The 21,715-nt window shown below is 34.0% G+C and overlaps 3 protein-coding genes across 3 annotated transcripts; 2 read left to right on the top strand and 1 right to left on the bottom strand.

Moving 5' to 3' along the window:
* Nucleotides 1-254: 254 nt before the first annotated feature.
* Nucleotides 255-1,050, bottom strand: LOC138330848 (uncharacterized). The gene is given in 2 exon segments (XM_069278352.1): nucleotides 255-534; nucleotides 646-1,050. Coding segments are annotated over 2 exon segments (576 nt in total). The 5' UTR covers nucleotides 942-1,050.
* Nucleotides 1,051-7,596: 6,546 nt separating this feature from the next.
* On the top strand, nucleotides 7,597-9,299 carry LOC138330563 (3 beta-hydroxysteroid dehydrogenase/Delta 5-->4-isomerase-like). The gene is made up of 3 exons (XM_069278127.1): nucleotides 7,597-7,732; nucleotides 8,082-8,246; nucleotides 9,262-9,299. The coding sequence occupies exons 1-3, from the start codon at nucleotides 7,597-7,599 to the stop codon at nucleotides 9,297-9,299; spliced, it is 339 nt and encodes a 112-aa protein (XP_069134228.1).
* A 2,769-nt stretch (nucleotides 9,300-12,068) lies between these two features.
* On the top strand, nucleotides 12,069-20,993 carry LOC138331633 (3 beta-hydroxysteroid dehydrogenase/Delta 5-->4-isomerase type 2-like). The gene is made up of 5 exons (XM_069279353.1): nucleotides 12,069-12,133; nucleotides 16,455-16,597; nucleotides 18,493-18,657; nucleotides 19,396-19,608; nucleotides 20,021-20,993. The coding sequence occupies exons 2-5, from the start codon at nucleotides 16,462-16,464 to the stop codon at nucleotides 20,590-20,592; spliced, it is 1,086 nt and encodes a 361-aa protein (XP_069135454.1). The 5' UTR covers nucleotides 12,069-12,133; nucleotides 16,455-16,461; the 3' UTR covers nucleotides 20,593-20,993.
* Nucleotides 20,994-21,715: the final 722 nt, after the last annotated feature.

Here is a 21,715-nt window from a genome sequence, read left to right as displayed (position 1 = left end):
TTTAGGAGATGTTTTTATATGGAAATTTTAAGAAATGGTCCATTTGGCGGCCATTTTTAAAATTGTGTCTTTTTTCGCTTCGAGTAGAGCCACAGTATACATATACATATTCACTCAACTAAATTTAGCCTATATCGGATTACATATGTAGCAATCCCCCACCCATGGAAATTATTCTTCTAATATCAAAACTAAAGTAAACAATTCATTTTTTTTAAACCAGAGTTCATCAATATTATAATAAATCTATAAACTTATAAAATCAAATTCTTGGACACTGTTAATCTCTCTGGTAGACTGTCTTTCACATATCTATCTTTAGCCGTTTCAGAACGCCATCGACCATGTCTTTTAATTAATCTGTCTGGAACTCCATTACTGGCTGTAGCTGTAGCACCACCGGCTCTAAAACTATGTAAACCCAACCTCGATATATCCGGAACAGTAGGCTGATAAAATTAAATAAATGGTTCACGTAGCCTATTCTAAAGCATTGGTTTATTATTTTTCCTCAACACATACCTGTCCTGGGCCCGGCACCATAAAAATATTCTCAGACAGATTTTTTTACTCAAGTATATGATTTTCTATATACTTGAGTAAAAAATTTGTCTGAGAAAGTTTTATGGTGCCGGGCCCTGATGCTTTGTCACATTCTGGAAAATAAATTCAACTTTGTCCTCGTGCAGATTAGCCAACTTGAAATAGAGCTCCATATTACTAACTGGACACAGTCTTGTCCCTGTCCTGGCGATGACAACCCAAGCTCCATCGCGGTATATGTCGGTTTTACATTTTTCTATGAAAGTTTCCATGTGGATGGAGGAAAGCTTTACATCACATCTCATGAGACATAGGACCTCTGCACTCCTTAAAAAAGCCTGAATAACACAATAAAGAAATTGTAATAATTCTCTGCACCAGTAAATCAGAAGGATCATAATATTTATCAAATAATTTCTCTAAAATTTCAACAGTTATAACATCCTTTTTAATAATAGGTCTAGCCATTTTTCTTTAAGCACCTTCAAAAACATTTTGAACAAGACAATGATCAGTAGGGGAACTCTCACCCACTGATAAATGTACAAATCTGACACTATAATAAATTTCCGTTAACACACGTTGACTTGTTCCATTTGATGTCAAAAATTTACAAAATAAGCAAAGATGTAACGGTTTAACAGGAAACACCGCTACATTATTAGCGCTAGCCCAATTTATCCGCTTTTGAAAACCATAATAATATTTCTAAACAGTTTTATCTGCTTTTGCATTTAACAACTGTGCTGGTAATCCTTCCGCCAGACATCTCAAGCTTTGTGGCAAGTCTAAAATTTCTTTTTTTTATTTTTCTGCAAAAATAAATTTATAGAAAAAATACACATAAGTATCAAAAGTTTCAAAAGTAATTCACTAAAAAAAAAGACTTTCAAAATACTCATATTAAATCATAAACTTAATTAGTCAATCAATCAATTCTTACTCCATTATGCAACAATGCATTATCTCAAAACTAGGATATACCTAGCTGCAATAATGTAGCTCAAAAGACTTTTTGACAGAAAATGGTGTCGTCTTTAGAGCTACAATTGGTGTCTATTACTGCTAATGGAGCAAAGTAATGATTATGCAAACCATTATAAAACGTTTGTTTGCATTTTTATCGTACTTGTTTGATATCGCTTACCTACTAGGCAATAAAACTGAACCACATAAATTAAAAAATTCTCATCGAGGCATTATTGTTTTACATAATACATATGAAGGTCTTTCTGAAAGGAATTTATACGACAAGTCCACAAATTGTGAATTTGACGTCTTGTGAGCGGTACGGTAGATATTAAGAATGGTAGTTATGTTTGTTTTGGACAAAAATAATTTGTAAATGCATGTATACGCATAAAATAATTAGAAACCTACAAAAAAGTATAGAAAACTATGCCCGAGTGATTTTCGGAGGCAGTGCTCCACTACGACACATAGGGACCAATTCGTACCCGGCCGAAAGGTATAGTAGGCCGGGTACGTATATTCGTTCTAGGATATACCTAGCAACCTGGTCATACAGACCAACTTAGCACACATGCTAACATACATGAGTTATACAAACTCAAACCCACTAGTGATAAAACACTAACATAACATCTGTCATACAGACATAATATTTTCCAACGTTGTCAAACAACGCAATTTTCAGAAATTTGATAATATAAAGCATTTTCACGAAAGTCCATGTACAAAGCTAACAATCTAAATGGCAGCTTTCTTTCACTCAATACAGAATTACTTCCCCTTCCATGCAGACAAACATATTCTGCCTGTGATAGAAATCGAGCATCTTTAACAGCAGGTATAAAACCATCTCCATTTGGACACAAAATAGGCCGAAACCTCATGGACTTCCAAACTGGAACAATTAACGCCCAAAAAACGCCATACATAATTTCATGTAAAGATCAAATAAACTGGTGGTACAAATCAACCATTTTTACCAGCCCAATCAACAGAAAAAACATACATGCCTGCTGATCCCGGATTCCAAACCCTTGAGTAAAACACTGGATGTTTATTATCATAAAAAAGATAGATTGGAGATGATAAGATAATTATTGTTATAATTTAGACCATAACATATAGAAGTGTAATAGAATTTCGTACACTTCTGGAATTTGATTTTGATTAAGTTTAAAATTAAATTGGAATATATATTTATTTTTTGACAACACCATTGTGTTCTTTACTCGATTTTCGACATATGGTGTGCTAATCATTGGAATTCTTCAGTTAAAAGTCTTCTTTCAGATATTCTGCATATACCCGTATATAACTGATATAGTCAAGTCCAATAGCCCTTAAGACATAACAGAGGGGATTCCCCATGAAGCACCAAATATCGGACAGGAATCGAAAGTCGGATAGATTTGTTATATTTGATATTTTGATATTGAAAACTAAATATAAACAACCTTGATGTTGTGTTGTTTGCTGCAGAAGAATAATTTCCTCGCCCCGGGTAATCATTGGAAATCTTATCCATTTCCGGTTCACGTACATGTTTATAACCTTGGTGAAAATTAGCTGCAATATATCGCTCGGCTAGAGAGAACTTCTCTTTAGCTCGATCGGTTGAGCGTCAGACTAGTAATCCAGAGGTCCCGAGTCCGATCCCTGGCAGAGGCAGGTATTACAATTTATTGTAAATCCTGCACTCCGTTACATTGGCGCCCATGTAGGGACTCGGAAAATACTCAGCCATGCCCCACAGGTATTGCTGTTAACCCCTGGAAACTCGAGGACGAGTTCTTCACTTGAGGAGGGAGTATGCAACCCTGGTGAATATTTGCCGAATGCTCTACCCCTGAGCGTCCTGGTCACCGACTATCGGTCCTGTCCAGTCTGCTGCATTCCTCCCTCCTTTTTCAAAGTCCTCGCTCTGGAAGACATACGATACTCTAATACCACAGCCATAGGTATTTTAACGGGGCGTCGATTCTGTAACGGGAGAGGAGAAAATGTAGCGGCCAGGCCGGGATTCGAACCCGGGACCTTCTAACACTTACCGAATGCTCTACCGCTGATGTACCTGGTCACCGATGATCGAATCAGTCCAAACCGCTACACTCCTCCCCTCTTTTTCGAAGTCTTTGCCCTCGAAGACATACGAGACTCTTACAAACACCACAACAGTGAGTTATTTAGTTGGGCACTGTATAACCGGACAACAACCAGATGTAAGAAAAATATAGGCCTCAATCTGCTGCTACCAGTTAACCATCGGTGTCGAGGGAGATGTAACAGGTATAGAAATACATGCAGTAAGCATGCGTTTACAATGTTGGACCATTTCAAACGATGCTGTCTGGCAGATCGACATTGTTACAGTATTCCTGCTTGCCAACGATGTCTAAAATTGTAAACAAACTTAATTTTATTTCACTAAAACCAACTCATTACAAACAATTGGCATATTAAGGTTAGAGAAAAATAGTGTTCAATCTATATAAGTCTGTTTCTTTTGAGACTATGAAAACCGTATACTCATTAGGTAACAGATAAAAATCCTTTAACTAAAACGATCTTGAATAATTTTGCTTGAATCTGACAAACAAAAGAAAGTAAAGATAGTTCAATATGACCTTCACTTTATAGAACTGCATATCAGGTCCTTCTATTTATGGTGTTTTATGTATAATAGTACAATTAAGTGTAACGTACTGATTGGTCGTATGATAAGATGATTTTGGTTATATACAATTTGTTTATATGCTTAAACACTTGTCTTCGCGCGTGCATAATTGCAAAGTCACATGCGTAGTTCGTAGAAAAGCTTAATATGCGCTGTTAATTAAATGTATTATCAATAACAGATTTTATTCACCAGCTTTTCGTTTGACTATTCGTTGATACTTTATTCATAATGAAGAACTTGCCTAAAGGAGATTTAGATAATACGTCCACAGGAAGGTAATGGCGATGATTGTTATCATAATAATGTTAATATATACGACAGGTTAATAAACTAAACGGGTACCGACACATTAATAATGCTATTCTGTTAAACAGGTTAAGACATCGGCTATTGCTCTTGTTCATTTTGCAAAATGATAGTCGTTTTATGTTGATGAATAATTTCAATTTATTTTCTTCAGCAACAGCGAGAGTGATATCCTTTTACAAAAGGAACCATTCTACTGATGTCCTGGTTTTATGTGGTACAATTGGACAACGACTAGATGCAAGAAAAAGATGAGCCAGCTAAATGTAACTAACGGCGTCTAAAAAAACAATGTTACAGGTATAAAAATACATCCAGTGTAGGTAATATGCTGAACCATTCCATGCTATCTGGCGAATCGACATTGTGATTACCGCTTGCCAACTACGTCTAAAATTGTAAACTAACGGATTTTAATGCGAACTTCAGACCAAAACCTATCGACCCGACTACCCAAACACCCATTTCCTCTTTTGAAACGTTCCCATGTGAATTTTCTTCTTCCTCTCGACTTGGCAAGACGTTCTTCCTTTTGATAGACTGGGTTAGCTATCCACACACACAAATACATGTACACACACTCACACACGATAATGTTTACTACATAATTATAAGCTATTCAACACACACATCTTCATTTCTTGACTCTGTTGAAGAAAATGTTAAAAGTAGTGTTAGACTCGTGAATGTATACGTTAAAGTATAAGCCTTATTGGTTAGTATCGAATCATTGGATTGTAAAACGGGATGAAATGCGACACACGAACATTTTCCCCACTCTTAACCGACAAATATGAACACAGCTCACTTTGTTGCTAACCCAACACTTTTAATATGAATTTTATTTTATCAAAACAGACCATTACAAACAATTGACATTGCAAGGTTGAAAAAGTGTACAACTTATGTAAATATGTTTCCTTTGAAATTATACAAAAAAACATACTGGTCAAATAAAAGATAGATCTCTTTGAATAATTTTGCTAAAATCTTAACAACAAAATAGAGTAAAGATAAATAATTATGACCTTCACTTTACAACTACATATCATGTCCCACTATTCACAACCTTTTTATATCTAATAGTACAATTAGTAATGCACTGATTAGTGATATACTATAAGACTCTTTCATATGTGGATATGACGGATAGGATATTCTACCCGAGGGTCACAAAATGAAGTAAAACCGGAGGTTGCCGAGGGTTTTGCAACATTTTGTGATTCCGAGGGTATAATCTTCATATCTCATATCTATAAGATATCTTCATATCTTCATATCTACTTATGAACGAGTATTTTTCTTTCATACCTCGAACTTTTACTGCAATTTTACAAATATAATATCCAGCCATTTTGAAATGAATTCGAAGAAATCCACGATTGGAAGTCAGTTTTCCATACATGAAAAAATACGTGATATTTTCAACACAAATTCCTTTGTTTGCATCTTTTATAGTAAAACTAGTCATATTTGTGAAACAAATGTTAAAATTTTACCGAGGAAATAGATATTTTGGTGACGCCGTGACGTCACGAGGCTTTATTGCATGGATAGCCATGTAATACAGCTTCAGGCGACATAAGTGCACTGCCCTGGACCAGCTTTTATTACACGTGTAGGTATGAAAGAAATTTCCTTATATGCTTAAAACCTGTCTTCACATTTGCATGTTTACTAAGTCACCTGCGTAGTTCGTAGAAAAGCTGAAGCGGTGTTAATTGAATGTATTGTTGGTAACAGATTCCATCGATGGTTATTCCTTCGGTCAATTTAGTCAGCAGCTTTTAGTTTGACTATTCGTTGACACTTTATTCATAATAAAGAACTTGCCTACAGCAAATTTAGATAATGCGTCCATAGGTGGGGATTGTTATGGTAATACATATTGCAAATCAATAGCTGTTTTCTGTTGAAATATCATTTCAATTTATTCTAGCAACAGCCGAGAGTAATACCGTATACGTAACAGGTAGGTAGGTAAACAACTGTTAGTAGATTTTTTGTTTAGTCTTAAAAAATATCCGATTGAAATTCATAGATAAGATTAAGGCGTACCCGGTTTATTTGCTAAAGTGTCAAAGTAATTAATATCAATATAGCTACAGGAGATGAATTGAAATCGTTCTATTTGCTATAAGATACTTATATTATGTTTTGAACAATTTAATTCACAAAAGCACATTAAAATTTTGTCAAAGAGATTATACATAAGGTGTTACCTTTTAAGTTTTCTCGTACAGAACAAGTAACAAAAATTAACAGTAACACACAAAACAAAGCCATCTTAATTCCTGCAAAGTGAGATCATTCCAATATGAATATATTATGACTTTGATGAATAAAGACAATAAATATATATATATTATAAAGGTACATATTAGGATTTTCAAGCTAATACATGTATTTGAACTCGATTCCCATGCCTTTCAAATACTTATTTATTTTCTTTTATATTCACCCAAATCGTATACATGTAAGTTATATATTGTTATTTTTCGATGATATTTTTGTTTGTTTGAAGTAACTCAAGGTATAATTTTTTGTTAGATAATCTCTGTCTTAGATTCATTAATTCAAACCCAGCAATAGATTAAAAAGAGATAATAAAATAAAAAAATAAGATAAAATAAAAATAATTGAAGTCAATGTATTTACTTTCCATTATGACAGCACATACAAGTGTATTTCGTTGCATCCAAAAATATCGAACACGTTGATATTTTCCTTTAATCTTCATTCCATACATTATTCATTATATTCGTTAGTATACGAGGTATTTGAAATTAATCTTGTAAATACTGAATTATCTATTTCGTATCGAATCAAACAAGAATATTAAAAGTTACAAGAACAGAAAATATCAACATCTCTCCTCATAACGCCCCTTTTATATACAACAAATAAAATGTTATATACAAGAGACGACTGCCTTTCTAGTCATATTCACTTTTAAGGCCCTAGTCGTCGTATTTTTGTGAGGTAACACAATTTAATATTATCATTTAAACAAGGTCAACCTTAAATGGCTCCTTGATGTTATTATGTCGTTAAACCAATGGAACAAAATAATAAAATTCGCATCTACATTTGTTAAGATGGCTAAGTATACTGTGTTGGTGACTGGAGGGAATGGTTGCCTGGGACAACACATTGTCCGACTACTCCAAGAAAAGGCAGACTTCGTTACTCACATCAAAGTTCTGGATCTCAGAAGATTTCCTAATGAGCTAGGTAAGTCTATTTCCTGTCTTTCCCCTGTAGATGTAAAGCAGCTACACCGGGGTGGCTGATATGTGCTATTACATTATTTAGTGTTTTCATCAGGAACAGACGAAAACCAAAATTACAAAAACAATTTCTTCATCTTTTCACTACGGTAGACACTTTGAACAGTCTCTATGGTAATCATAATATATCAACGTTAATTATGTTGATACAATGTATCTCACAACTGACTACGTATTGAAAGAGACATTACGTTTGATTCGTTGTTATATATGTTAGATAAATAGCAGCTGAAATGATTTAATTTTATAAGACATTAAAAATCAACCTTCGATATATCTCCTTTTATCTTCAGATTACAAACAAAGAAAGCCTATAGAATGCTTTGTCGGTGACATCACAGACTTGGACCTGATAGAGGGCGCAACATGTGGAGTAGACTGCGTAATCCATGTGACCAGCTTTGTGGATGTCCGGATGTTTCAGAACGAAGCCAAATTGTACAAAGTCAACGTAACAGGTAATGCACATATAATTTATATAAGCTACATAATTCATTGGCAAAAGTTATCAATACTGCAAACAGGTTTCGGTACATTAGCTGACTTTTCCGGATTTTTCCCCTCGATTTTTGAGGCCCAATCTGCACTTAAATAATCCTTTCTTAAATAATCCTTTTAACAAGCGGGCCCTGATCCCTGTTTCTGTGTATCCCAATATGTTTCTTATGTTTATGTTTGTTTTGTCAGAAAACTTTGTCATGTTGAATTATTTTAGCTTTTTTTAGTTTGTTTTGCAATGTATCGTGACTCAGAAAACTTTGTCAGTCATTAAATATTCTTTATGCAAAATGGAAGGAAATTTGAGCTTGTAGGTACAGAAAAACAAAGTCTAGGCCTCAAAAAGATGTTTGTGTTACTGCAGGAGTCATTACCACCGAGTTCCTGTGAAACAAATCGTCGGACGTCAAAATGGAGCAAATTGTAAACCGCAATTGACCTCAAGATCAAGCACTTTAACATTGAATCTTACATGAATTTTGTCGAAGTCCAGAAATTCAAGTTGACTGGTTCGCGAAATTAAAACCGACGTGAAAAAATTTTTTTTTCGTTAGGGTATCTCAATCAAGGGGTCCCATACATTTTGGCGTTTTAGATTTTTTTTTTTTAATTTAGAATCATATGGCGCTAACATGATGTAATCGTCACTTTTTTGAGAGAGATATATGGTTTGTGCCTTTGATTTTTACAAGATTTTTTTAAAAATGCGAAAGTACATGTTTTTTACAGTGGTATAGTTTAAAGACTTGGTTGTTATCTATTGTAAATAACTTATAATTCTATTTCAATATTGTTATTATCAAAATTTCCACATCAAATTGCGCTCATGAGGTCGACACCACATATCTACCTAAATGACTTTTCTGTTACATGCAAGGTTGGTTTCAGGTAGAGATTCTCCCCCAGGTGTACACTAATGAAAAGTGAAAGAGAGATTCCCCTGAAATCAATGTAAAATTGATATTATTTTCCCAGGATTGTTGAACTCCAATACAGAACAGTTGAGAGACTAGGGATTCAGAATGCCAAACATTGATCCTCTAAGTGATCGGAAACCCCTGGAATATCGAGGATGACCACTAGTCCCCCTGCGACTACTATTGACGTATCACTTCTACTACTGGTTGTACCGATATATACTACGAGAAGCAAACACCTTAAACAGACCCGCAAGAAACCATTGATAATGTTTAAAATAAGGATAAAGGGACATTGTTCTTATTTTGCTAAATCTGTTTCTACAGTTACCATTGGAATCGACATGGGCCTATCACAGGTTTTCATTTCATATATAAAAAGACACGTCACTTATATAACTACATATTTGGCCATTGTGTTTGAATGATGTTCACATTTACTGCTACATTTTACAAAATGCCAATATGATATTGCTGTCAAGCTACTAAATCTAATATGTTACGCATGTTTCGATATTGCACATTCTAAAAATGTCGACCATTTTAATGGCTGTTTCGAGCAAAACATAATGTCGAGACATGAACCTACGTACGTGTTAAAGGTTATTGTTAGGAAGCCTTGAGGGTTGAGGTTCTGATTTATTTTATACACTTCTAAATATTGACTTTATTGACGTTTTACATATACACTGTCAACGTACCAAAGGGACTGTAATACGTATCACCTAGCGATAGGTTTATGTTTTCCAAACAACTATATCTGCATTGAGTGTATTCAAACCGTTATATATTGTGTCGTGAAGTGGATAGTATTTCTACTGGTTCATGGTTTATGGGATTTACCGAATTTTCAATAAGGTATGCGCGTGTACAAAATGTAACTGCCCTACTTTGCTCCTTTCAAGTAAATTTAACCTTTCTGTTTTTCTGTGTATGCACTAGTATATTAGCGTATTACCCTAGTGTAATCACTGCAACCATAGGAAGCTAGCAAAATGCCCATACTGATATATTTTTGAAGCAGAAATTACCCGGTTAATCGAAAGAAAATGCCGTGCTAACACTGTTTATATGTATGTACATACATATATGAAAATTCGCATTATTCAATCTCATCGTACAATAACAAATGGAAATAACATTATTTCTTCAGGGATTGGCATGGTTGAGAAAAAAATATTTAATTATAAATGTGATATAACGTACTCTTTAACCTAAATATCGAAATTTTGATTCGGTGAAATAATCTTTTTTGGTTAAATCGCGAAAATATTGACCCTCGAAAAAAACCGGTTATACGGTAGAATGTACTTTTTACATGGTACTCAAAAAAGGTACACAGGGATTCATCCTCAAGTACACACAATGGCACATGGATGTGAACAAAAGGTATAACCTAATCGAACGTGAAACATGCAGTGTTCACGCTTATTCTCATGTAAAGAATTTAATTTCATATAAATCACAGTGTTTTTTCATCCTTGTATATTTCCATGGCAATGTCATTCATGCAATACAAAATTAAACACAATACAAATGACTAACTCGTTTTCGTTTTTAAACCGGCATCACAGAAATTACATATTTACTTTAACACCGATGAAAATAAATAAAATCATGGTACATTTGACGACAACCTATATATCTAAGATTCACCTGAAAATCACCCGAATGTAATACCAATTTCATTTAAATTTGCATAAAAATCTGGTGAATATCAGGTCAAATTCTTGACTCTGAATTGAAAAGACAAATATCACTGGAACATATTCATATGAAATTCAAATAAATACATTTAGCTGTTATATATCGCAAAATATGCATATTTTAGGCGTGCTAAAAATAAATACGTGATCGATAAGATTGTGGTTTAGTTTTCACTTTATGGAGTCCTAATTCTGTTTTGTAGTTTTAAATATACAATATGTTTCTGTGTCCTAGTTTATTTATTATCTCTTTCGGGTGCTATTGCTCTGAACCATACACTGATAACAATGAATTCTGCAATGATGTGACAGTGTTATCTATTATATAATATCTAACACACATCACAACGCATCTGGATGTAATTTATAGTATATCAATATACAGGTACAATAACAAAATGATTATAATCATTTTATTTTTAACGTTCATGCAGTAATATAATCATTCTGATATGGCCGAAGAGTGACCGTGACATGAGCATATACCTTTCCCCCTCATGACGTTGGTAACGTTAGATGATCTTCAATCCGTTTATTGTATCCTGAATTTAATTAGTTATAATTATTAAGCATTAACATAGGCTTTTGATGTCATAGATACATAACCAAATTTTTGAGTGTACTTCGAAACTTAAAATATCTATTCAAATTAATCCATCCAGTTCAATTTACTGTAATTCAATCTGATATTCGAAATTCCTAATTTTCTAAGGGACTCGTTTTCCTGTGGATTCAATACGCTACTGTCTCAGTCAATCGGAAGCGACGTTACAAAAGGCAGCGACATATTTTCTTAAGCGAATGTAAATTCTTGTAACAAGCAAAATTGAAGTATTATGTTTTTAAAATGGATGATGATGTAAAACAACAGAGCAAAGTAATGGAAAACATTTAACGAAACAAGACAAACCAGTTTTACTTAAAGCTCTATGTATAACTCACATGGATTTTAAAATCATTTGAGCAAAATCAACAGATTCATATCATCCGGAGTCCTTGTAATTATTATCAAAATCAACAAGCTGTAATCACCACTTCAAGGTCCAGCCAGTGCATCTGATATCATTATCGACTGGTGATAGTGATAATCGACATCCAGACACTGTATCGCAGACAGGCCGTGACATTGTCCCTAATCAAGATAGCATTTATCGTCTGTATAAAAGGTGTGTGACCTAGTCTCACGCAATATTGTCTGTCTGGGAGAGAAAACATCATAACAATGTAAGTTTTGGCTTGATTTTTTTTATATAATTTTCAAGGTTCTTATTTCCATTTTCTTGTATGTGCATTGCTTTATTTCATACTTTCACTTTAACAAAAAGATTAATATAAAACTATACCAATGGTGTCAACAAGAAATAAATATTATGATCAATGGTTGAGCTTAATTAGCAATTTGATAGACAGAAGAAATAATACTTCGAACTAAATCGTAAAACTTTTTAAAGGGGTAAGCAATGCCTAGAATACTTGGGAAAGAACGCTTCTACAATTGTTAACAAGTGAAAACTATGTCGTTATTTACAGTAGTTCCAACAAAAATGATAACGTCTGTAATCTGTACTATGTATTTTATCATCTAGAACATTAATATGAAAAGTTTGAGGATTATCAAGACCTCCTTATTCCTGTTAATCAACTTCTTTCTCGTGAACTTTATTATTGCGAATTTCGCAATCTATGTCAATTCGCGAAAATTTATCGCCATATCTTCCACCATTCTTGCACAATTTAATTCAAATGTATTTCCATTCAATTTCAATTACGCGAAACTGAATATCGCGAAGTTTATGAATGAATTAACTGCTACGCTCTCAGAAAGGCGATAGTGAGCGCAGCGAACTTTTGTGATAGAGGTGTTTCGGTAACGTTATTCTATGTTAATCATCCAATATATGTAGAGTTGGAAAACTTTCTCGTAAACGGAAACCGGAAGTCAAGACAAGATCCAGCATTGCGCAAGACAGTATCCAAAGTCACATTCTCGCGTGATTACAAAATTACACTCTCGCGTGATCACAAACAAGTTGTACTTTAAAATTTCACAATGAAAACATTAGTGAAGGATAAACCTTCCAAATTATTCTTAACTGAATCTAACAATTACATTTAGTCCTGAATCTTAACTTAATAACCGTTGTACGTGAGCAGTTGCTTCGGAATTTTCCGCCTGGCATCGGAGAATGATGTAGTGATATATTTTGTAGCCGCAGTCACATTTTTTTGCATAAAGTGAAAGCAGAAGTGTCTTGTGTTCAATATTGGTTTTCTTGTTATAACCTCAATGCCAGTAATTCAGCAAAGCTATGATTCTAATAATTAATGAATATATAAATGGTTTTAGCAGTAGAGTTAAACAGCGCACACAATAAGCAGTAAAACAAAATGTCAACATCGATTTATAAGACTGATGGGGCAGGGTAGATTAGTCTTTCGCCGTTAGAAATCCTTTATTTCCCCGGCATATTTCTATTTAGTTAACAGTTTAAAAGACAAATAAAAGAATGAATTAATTGCTACGCTCTCAGAAAGGCTTTGCCTAAAATTATATAATGAATGATTGGGGTATATTCTACACGAGGATCACAAAATGTAGTAAACCCCAAGGCTTAAAGGGTAGAATTATCCTATCCATTATATCCACATATGATTTGGTTTGTTTGTCACGAGCATTTTCATTGGCTTTAAACTTTACTTTATCAGCCAGAGAAAAAATGGCGTCGCTGTTTGTAACATCGCTTCTGCCTGACTGAGATAAAGGCGCAATGGTTTCATAGAAGAAAGAGTCCCAAAATTAGTTTGTAATTTTGAAGATATTTTCTTCATTAAATTGAATTATAAGGATAAACCTGAATATATTGTTTTTATTTTATGGTGCTATAACACAAAAATCTGATTGTGTTTTCATCATAAACCGCTTCGCCATTTATTTAGAGTACGCCTTTGTGTTATATATCTATTACATTAAAAATCTATTCAAGTTAATACACAAATGAATTTAAGATCATTTATTCTCTCATACACTGACGTAGTTTGCTACAATGTCAATGTCATCCACTGTATTGATTAATATCAATGGCAGAAGTAAGTGTGAACACAATACAATCTTGCAGATGTTTATTTCCAATATGTGTTAATGTGGAACTGTGTACAACAGCTGCCATGCATAGCCCTAACAGGAAGCATATAATTGCAATCAAAGATAGATAGCGGAATACATAAGATAAGACTCTTCTATATGCGAATATGAAGGATTCTTAATGATTACAAAATTGTTTTCCAAAATTTTGTTACCCCGAAGACAGAATGATATAATTTTTCACCATTTTTTGTTTGCGGTGAGATAAGGGATTTTCAGCCCAAAGAGAAGACGGTTGATTTCTGAAAAACAAGACTTTGCTGACAATCTTCCCCGAACATTGAGATCTCCTTTATCACCCAAAAAAGGCAGAATGACTGATAAATTCTAACATAAGTCTGTCAAGTGGGCAGTGATATCTCAACTAAGTGGACACGGTTAGAGATTTTGGCTTCCAAACAAAATGTTTCACTCAAGTTGAGATATTGGGACTGTTGGATTCTTTTTCTCTTATACTTTCAAAACAAATTCAGTTGTTTAGATAGAAATATTTTCATAGCGTTAACATCTCCTCATGTGTTGGTGACGTCAGATTATTGTCAAGCACTTGTGAGCTGTTTTCCCTACCCCAATAAAAGACAGAATTGCTGTTTCCCTAACAGCGATATAACATCTTCGTGAATTATGGGAGAACACTTTATTTTAATTTCAACCTACGTCACCAGAAGGGATATCGGAAACACAAAAATCACGAAAAAAAGCGCTCCAAGATAAAGATTTGCTGAAATCTTGGCATAAAACATTTCATCTTGTAAGCATATCGTGCGTCAAAGACAGTATGATTTGTCAAATATAGATAGTTATATTCACTTAGACCGTGTAGCCTGTGAGGTCAGCCTAGTGAAAGCAAGTCTGAAGCAACATGTACAATTTAGTCCTATGTAGGGAAAATCTACTTATGACTTTTAAACCATAGCAGTAAGCCAGACTTTTAGAAATAAGAAAGATGACTATATACAAATTCAAGATAACTTTTTGCCGCCTTTATTCCTAATGGATCCACACATATAAGATACATGCCTGGAGACAAAGGGGAGCCTGCAAATGAAGTTTGCGACAAATTCCTCCAGTACTTCCTAAGAAGTAGCAGTAACAAAAGACGGCCGGACGACGAGCGTCGGACGAAAGGCAACTCGAACAACTTGCCATCCATTTACTGATAGCGTGTTAAAGAGTCGACTTTCAAGAGCTGATATAAATTAAGCAAAAAAATATTTGCGATATATCGATTAGAGTTGCATGAATGCCTATAGATAATGACTCAATATTCAGTTTTTCATTAATGTTGGATGTAAATTTTACCTCAAAGTTGTAAATGTGACCGATATCACTTAAATATTTTTCAATGGAACGCCGTCTATATTTCTCTAATAGCAGCCATTCAAAACAATGTATCAGTAAACGGGACATATTTGTGAATGTGAAATTAAATCATTTAAAGTTTAAACTGTTCTGGGGAGTAAAATGTGACCGTTACCCATTATGTCATACTTTCAGAAGAATTTTAGCGTGAATCGGGCGTTTTTTCATGGTTTGTGTGTGTTCGATTTCACTTTTGGTAACGCAGATTGTTCTCATTGTATTTCTCACCTGCTTATAGACTAATGTCATGTTTTTGTGAACAACAACACGTGGACAGCGGATGAATATTGTGATGCGGTACTGTAAATGAAATCAGACGCTTTACACCTAACAATGGTGAATTACGCGAAAATATAATCCTTGGCTTGACAAATATAACACCAAATACACTTATTCTGATATCATTAATTGTTATAATATGTGATATAACTATTGTCGATATGTAACACTGATAATTGGCGTTAACTACAATAATGGAAAATATATCGGTAGATACCACTTGATTTCTAGGACGCCAGTTCATTCATCACACGCGTTCACGACCTGTTGGTTTTCTGATCAAGAGAGGTTTAAGTATTAAATGCTTCGCCTTTTATTGGAAAACTGTGGTTGTTAGGGCATTCGTGCCACACTAGAATAAGCTGTTTGGTTTTTGTGTAGAATTCTGTGAGCAGGTAAGTGCACACATTATCGACCGCGTGAGTTCCCGGGTATTGGTACACATGACATTACAAATGCTACAGCAATAATAAAGTTACGTGGAAATTGCGTGATATTTGAACAACAAATGCTGCTGTTTATCTCCTTTACAGTAAACTCAAGAACTAAGCACCAAGTTTTAATGAGAAAACAGTAATTGTTGACGCATATGTAGCCTAATAATACAGCCTCAGCCGACATGAGAGTATTGCATGTGATAAACCACTACTGCATCCGTAGGTATGGTGTACAATATATATGTCACTTCATTTGTCATAATGCTAATGAAGGTTCTAACACAGCATATTGTAAACATTTTGTTTCTATTCTACTTCCTTTCAGATAGAGTATGGATAAGTATACCGTGCTTGTGACCGGTGGGAATGGTTGCCTGGGACAACATATTGTGCGACTTCTCCAGGAAAAGGCAGACTTTGTTACTCACATCAAAGTTCTGGATCTCAAAAAATTTTCCAATCAGCTCAGTAAGATTTTTTATTCCTTTCGTTTCAAAGCGTCAATGAAAACATGAGTACGGTTGGTTGGATAATCATTATCTTATTTTCAAGTGAGTTACCTGGTTGATATATATATATAGCAAATATTGTCATTCGTTTTATCACATAGCGTATGCAAAACCGCGTTTACACGTACCAACTTGACGAATAAGCATCAAAGTGCACGCATACTACTGTAACAGACCCACATGGAATTGTATTATACTGCCAAGGTATATACTGAAAACATCTCTTTATGTGTAATTAATAGGTATTGACATTTCAGTTATTGATTATGATTATCGAAGCTCGTTCGTTGGTTTCTACTTTAATTATAAGTTATCAACGAAATATATATTATGGTTTCTTCTCCACGTATGTAATTTAAGAGCATAGGGAAATATCTCTTTTTCTAGTTCATATCACCAGCACAAAAGTCAATAAATTGATAATATTACATGAAAAATAAACCGAGAACAACATGCTTTCATTCTTCTATATTTACACTTGCTAGGCTTGATCACTATACGTAAGTACAAGCCGATTTTGTTTACCATAACTGCATGGTAACATTGAACTTTGAACTTGCGTATGAAAATATTCTATGCAACATAAAGGGGCTACTTTTTTAAAGAAACACATGGCTTTGTTTACATTTTGACGTAACATTACGTGTGTATTGCTGTTTTTCATAGAATTAGGGGAAATGTAAACAATACATGTACATATATTTTATATATATATATATGATACAAACATTTCTAAAATTAACAATTGTATAAAGAAACGGGAAAAATATCCCGACCGGGGCGACGTGCAGCGCTTTCATTTTTGTTAAAAATGATGGATGTCAAATGTAAACATTACCTCTCTGTCTGTGTCCTACGATCGAGTCTTTTGGGTTGACGGGCGTCAGACCCACTGACAGAGCTAGGTCAGTTATAAACATATTCTCTTGTCTTTGTTCTTTGAGAAATTAATCATGTGTATTATAAAACATGCACCGCTTGTAATCCACGTGTTGACAGTCACACGTCACCACAAATACATTGTATCCATCGAACACAAGTGAAGTTGTTTCATCTATAGATGGCGATGGATCTAAGCGTAGATTATATAATCACATGGCTCCGAAGGATGTAATATCATCAAGTCAGACGACAATCTCAAACAAATTTAGCTACTTGAACATCGGTGTTTTGCCAACTTCGGAAAACTCCAGTGTGTAAGCGTGCGTCAGCCTCGCCTCGCTTCACAATAGCGGTCACCGAGTTCACACATGTGGCCGAGTACAAATACTTTATGTTATTACGCTATATATTAACTTTTAGCAAAATTGAATACCTATTTAAAGTTCTGATATGATTAAATAAAATTATCACTGAAATTTACTCTGTTTGTCATGTTTATTTTACATTAAAATATTGAACTTTTTTTCGTCGCGGATGAATAATTCTATCCTACGTGAAGAGTCATCAATCGCTGTTCAATTGAGTAAGCTCCTCCCACTTTTGACCGACTTTTATTGAATAATTACGTCACTTTCAAATGACGACTTTATTGCATAAAATATAAAAGAAAAGTCTTGTGAGTGTAAATATAGGGATTGGATTTCGTTTTTATGTTAACCATGCTTGTATGGAGCAATTCCTCTAAGAATATATTCAATATGGGGCGCTAACGCGCCACATAGAATATATTCTTAGAGGAATTGCTCCATACAAGCATGGTTAACATAAAAACGAAATCCAATCCCTATATGTCATTTTTAGGTTCCTTCTACCAAATTATGTTTGTACAATTTCATCTCCCAAATGTATTTCTCCTTTAGTAATGTAAATGGTCACCTCTCCCTTCTATATGCCTTTCTCCTTTCCTTTCAGGTTATAGAGGAAAGAAACCATTAGAAGCGTTTGTGGGTGACATCACGGACGAGGAGTTGATAGAGCGAGCTACTCATGGAGTGGACTGTGTAATACATGTGGCCAGTATTGTAGATATTCGCATGTTTCCTGACGAAGCCACCATGTACAAAGTTAATGTAACAGGTATTGTTTTCTGTTTTATCATGCCATACTGTATATTTGTTCAAGTTCGCGGTTATAAATTTTCGTGGTTTATTGTTTGGAACTTTTTCGCGGGGACTTATTTTCGTGAATGAAAATGTATAAGCTTTGAAATCGTTATTCACAAGATAGGCTTTGATATGTATAACCATCATGCTTTTGAAATTTTGCGACTTTGGCTGAATCCTCGAACTTAACGAAATGAAACTCTCGCAAACATTAACAAATATACATTAATATATGTTGTCGATATATGTAGATTCATTTAACTATTTAATGAGTTGATAATGACTAGCATCAAAATAAATGAATCATTTCAGAACCAGATTAGAACTTTTGCCATTATATAGTTTTTTCTCTTTGAAGCGTACTGTCAAAGACACTAAACAACACAGTCTGTTTCATTATACTGACAACTGCAAACTATTCGACCGACACTTTTTTTGTTAGAGTTCTATGCATAAACAGATACTATAACCTAATTTGCTAGGGAAGATTATTCATCATATTTATCCAGTATATGCAACATAAGAGATGTAGCGACATAGGCTCATAGTGTAATGTCCAAATGCGATTTCATCAGAGATTCAGTATTTGAGAACAGATAAGATTATATGTGAAAAACATTGAAACATTTTATCCGATATATTTAAATGGTTAATGCCATAGTTTCTAAGTTTAGAAATAGTACCCTTAATTGTTGAATTCTATTGCTTGTAGGTACAGAAAGACTTCTTCAAGTTAGCGTCAGCCAGAATGTCCGTAGTTTTGTGTACTGTAGCTCACAAAATGTTGCCATGGGTTACGAGGATCTCGTAGACTCAGATGAGACCTGCGACATACCGAAGAAGTTCCTGTTTGGAGGGTATGGTGTAACTAAACACAAAGCCGAGCAGATCGTGGAGAGCCATGATGGTGCCAACCTTCCAGATGGTAAGCATTTTATAATTAGTTGTTCCTAATTTTAAACGTTGCAGTAGAGGTCACACGAATTTTCTTTCCAGTATTGTCAAATTTCTCCTAGTTCACGGTAAAAGTAATACAGGTCCAGTAGAAATAAATGTTTGTTAATCGTAAAATGAAATCCACATGAAAGTAACACATGTTCATTTTAAAGAAGCACACTTAGTCGCCAGCCACGAAGATTAGTTTACAGTTTTACCCTCTTTGATGCCGTAAAATATGGATTGGAAAAAAAAACAACAACAAAAAAACGCTCACACAAATTTTTTAACAACAACAAAAAAACGCTCACACAAATTTTTTAAAAAGAACCTTAAACACTTTTATGTGATGAGTTGCAGCGTATTTTAACATCAGGTACTACACATTGAATATTTACCAGGTGGTAGAATGCAGACGGTATCAATTAGGCCTGTGACGATGTACGGGGAACTCGATGTCCACTGGGTTCCGAACATCTTGAGCTGGGCTAAATCGGTCGGCGGTTTCATGATCCCTTTCGCCCATGGAAACACGCAGGCGGCATACGCAGGAAATGTGGCGTGGGGATTTGTGTGTGCGGTCAAGGCCATGAAGGAGAACTCAGACCTTGGTGGAGAAACATTCTTCATGTGTGACGATACTCCCATGGGGAACATGTTTCAGATAGTTGACCCATTCCTGAGAAGTTGTGGTTTCAAAATTGCGCCCTTCATTTTACCAAAGTGGATGACGTACTTGGCCGCAGTGCTCATGATTTGTTTAGCTTGGATCATCTCCCCTGTATTTACGATTAATTCCAATTTCACACCTGCGTCCTCTAGGTTTATCAACATGCACGTTAATTCGGTGTATAAGAAGGCTGCCAAGATGTTGAATTACAAACCTTTGTTTTCACATGGCGAGAGCATGAGACGGTCAATCCAGTTCTACAAGCAACCCAGCCTGTGGTCAAGACCAGGGCAGAAAGGATAATTGAAAGACTTCTGGCATGTACTACTGACGCAAACAGAAATTCCTGACAAGATGATGCTTATAGATAATTAAACAGGAAAATATTTTTCATCATTTATTAAGAAATAGTTTCAAGAAAGGAACTTGTTTACATAAAAAGAGCAGCAATAGTTTGTATAACTAAAATGCTTGATATTGAATCAATAAAAAATGACTTTTCCTTACGATATATGTAATAGATATTACTAAATATAAAATATTTGTATATTTTTTTCGATAGGATATTCAATGCGACCGTCAGTAACAATGATATTATTTATTTCGTATAAGTGTAATCATACTAATCATTTATTTCATGGTGATCATGTGACTAGATCGCCATCGCTATTAACTTATCATTATGATAATTTGTTAATCGTTGTGATCCTTTGTTTGTTATTATGATAATGTGTTTGTTATTATGATAATGTGTTTGTTATTATGATAATGTGTTTGTTATTATGATAATGTGTTTGTTATTATGATAATGTGTTTGTTATTATGATAATGTGTTTGTTATTATGATAATGTGTTTGTTATTATGATCCTTTGTTTGTTATTATGATAATGTGTTTGTTATTATGATAATTTGTTTGTTATTATGATAATGTGTTTGTTATTATGATAATGTGTTTGTTATTATGATCCTTTGTTTGTTATTATGATAATGTGTTTGTTATTATGATAATGTGTTTGTTATTATGATAATGTGTTTGTTATTATGATAATGTGTTTGTTATTATGATGATAATATGTTTGTTATTATGATAATGTGTTTGTTATTATGATAATGTGTTTGTTACTATGATAATGTGTTTGTGATTATGATAATATGTTTGTTATTATGATAATGTGTTTGTTATTATTATCCTTTGTTTGTGATTATGATAATGTGTTTGTTATTATGATCCTTTGTTTGTTATTATGATAATGTGTTTGTTATTATGATAATGTGTTTGTTATTATTATCCTTTGTTTGTTATTATGATAATGTGTTTGTTATTATGATAATGTGTTTGTTATTATTATCCTTTGTTTGTTATTATGATAATGTGTTTGTTATTATGATAATGTGTTTTGTTATTATGATAATGTGTTTGTTATT

This window comes from Argopecten irradians, chromosome 9 (genome assembly GCF_041381155.1).
Source record: "Argopecten irradians isolate NY chromosome 9, Ai_NY, whole genome shotgun sequence".
Taxonomy (NCBI): domain Eukaryota; kingdom Metazoa; phylum Mollusca; class Bivalvia; order Pectinida; family Pectinidae; genus Argopecten; species Argopecten irradians.
Note: the sequence above shows the minus strand (reverse complement) of the source record. Positions and strands in the feature narration are given on the sequence as shown.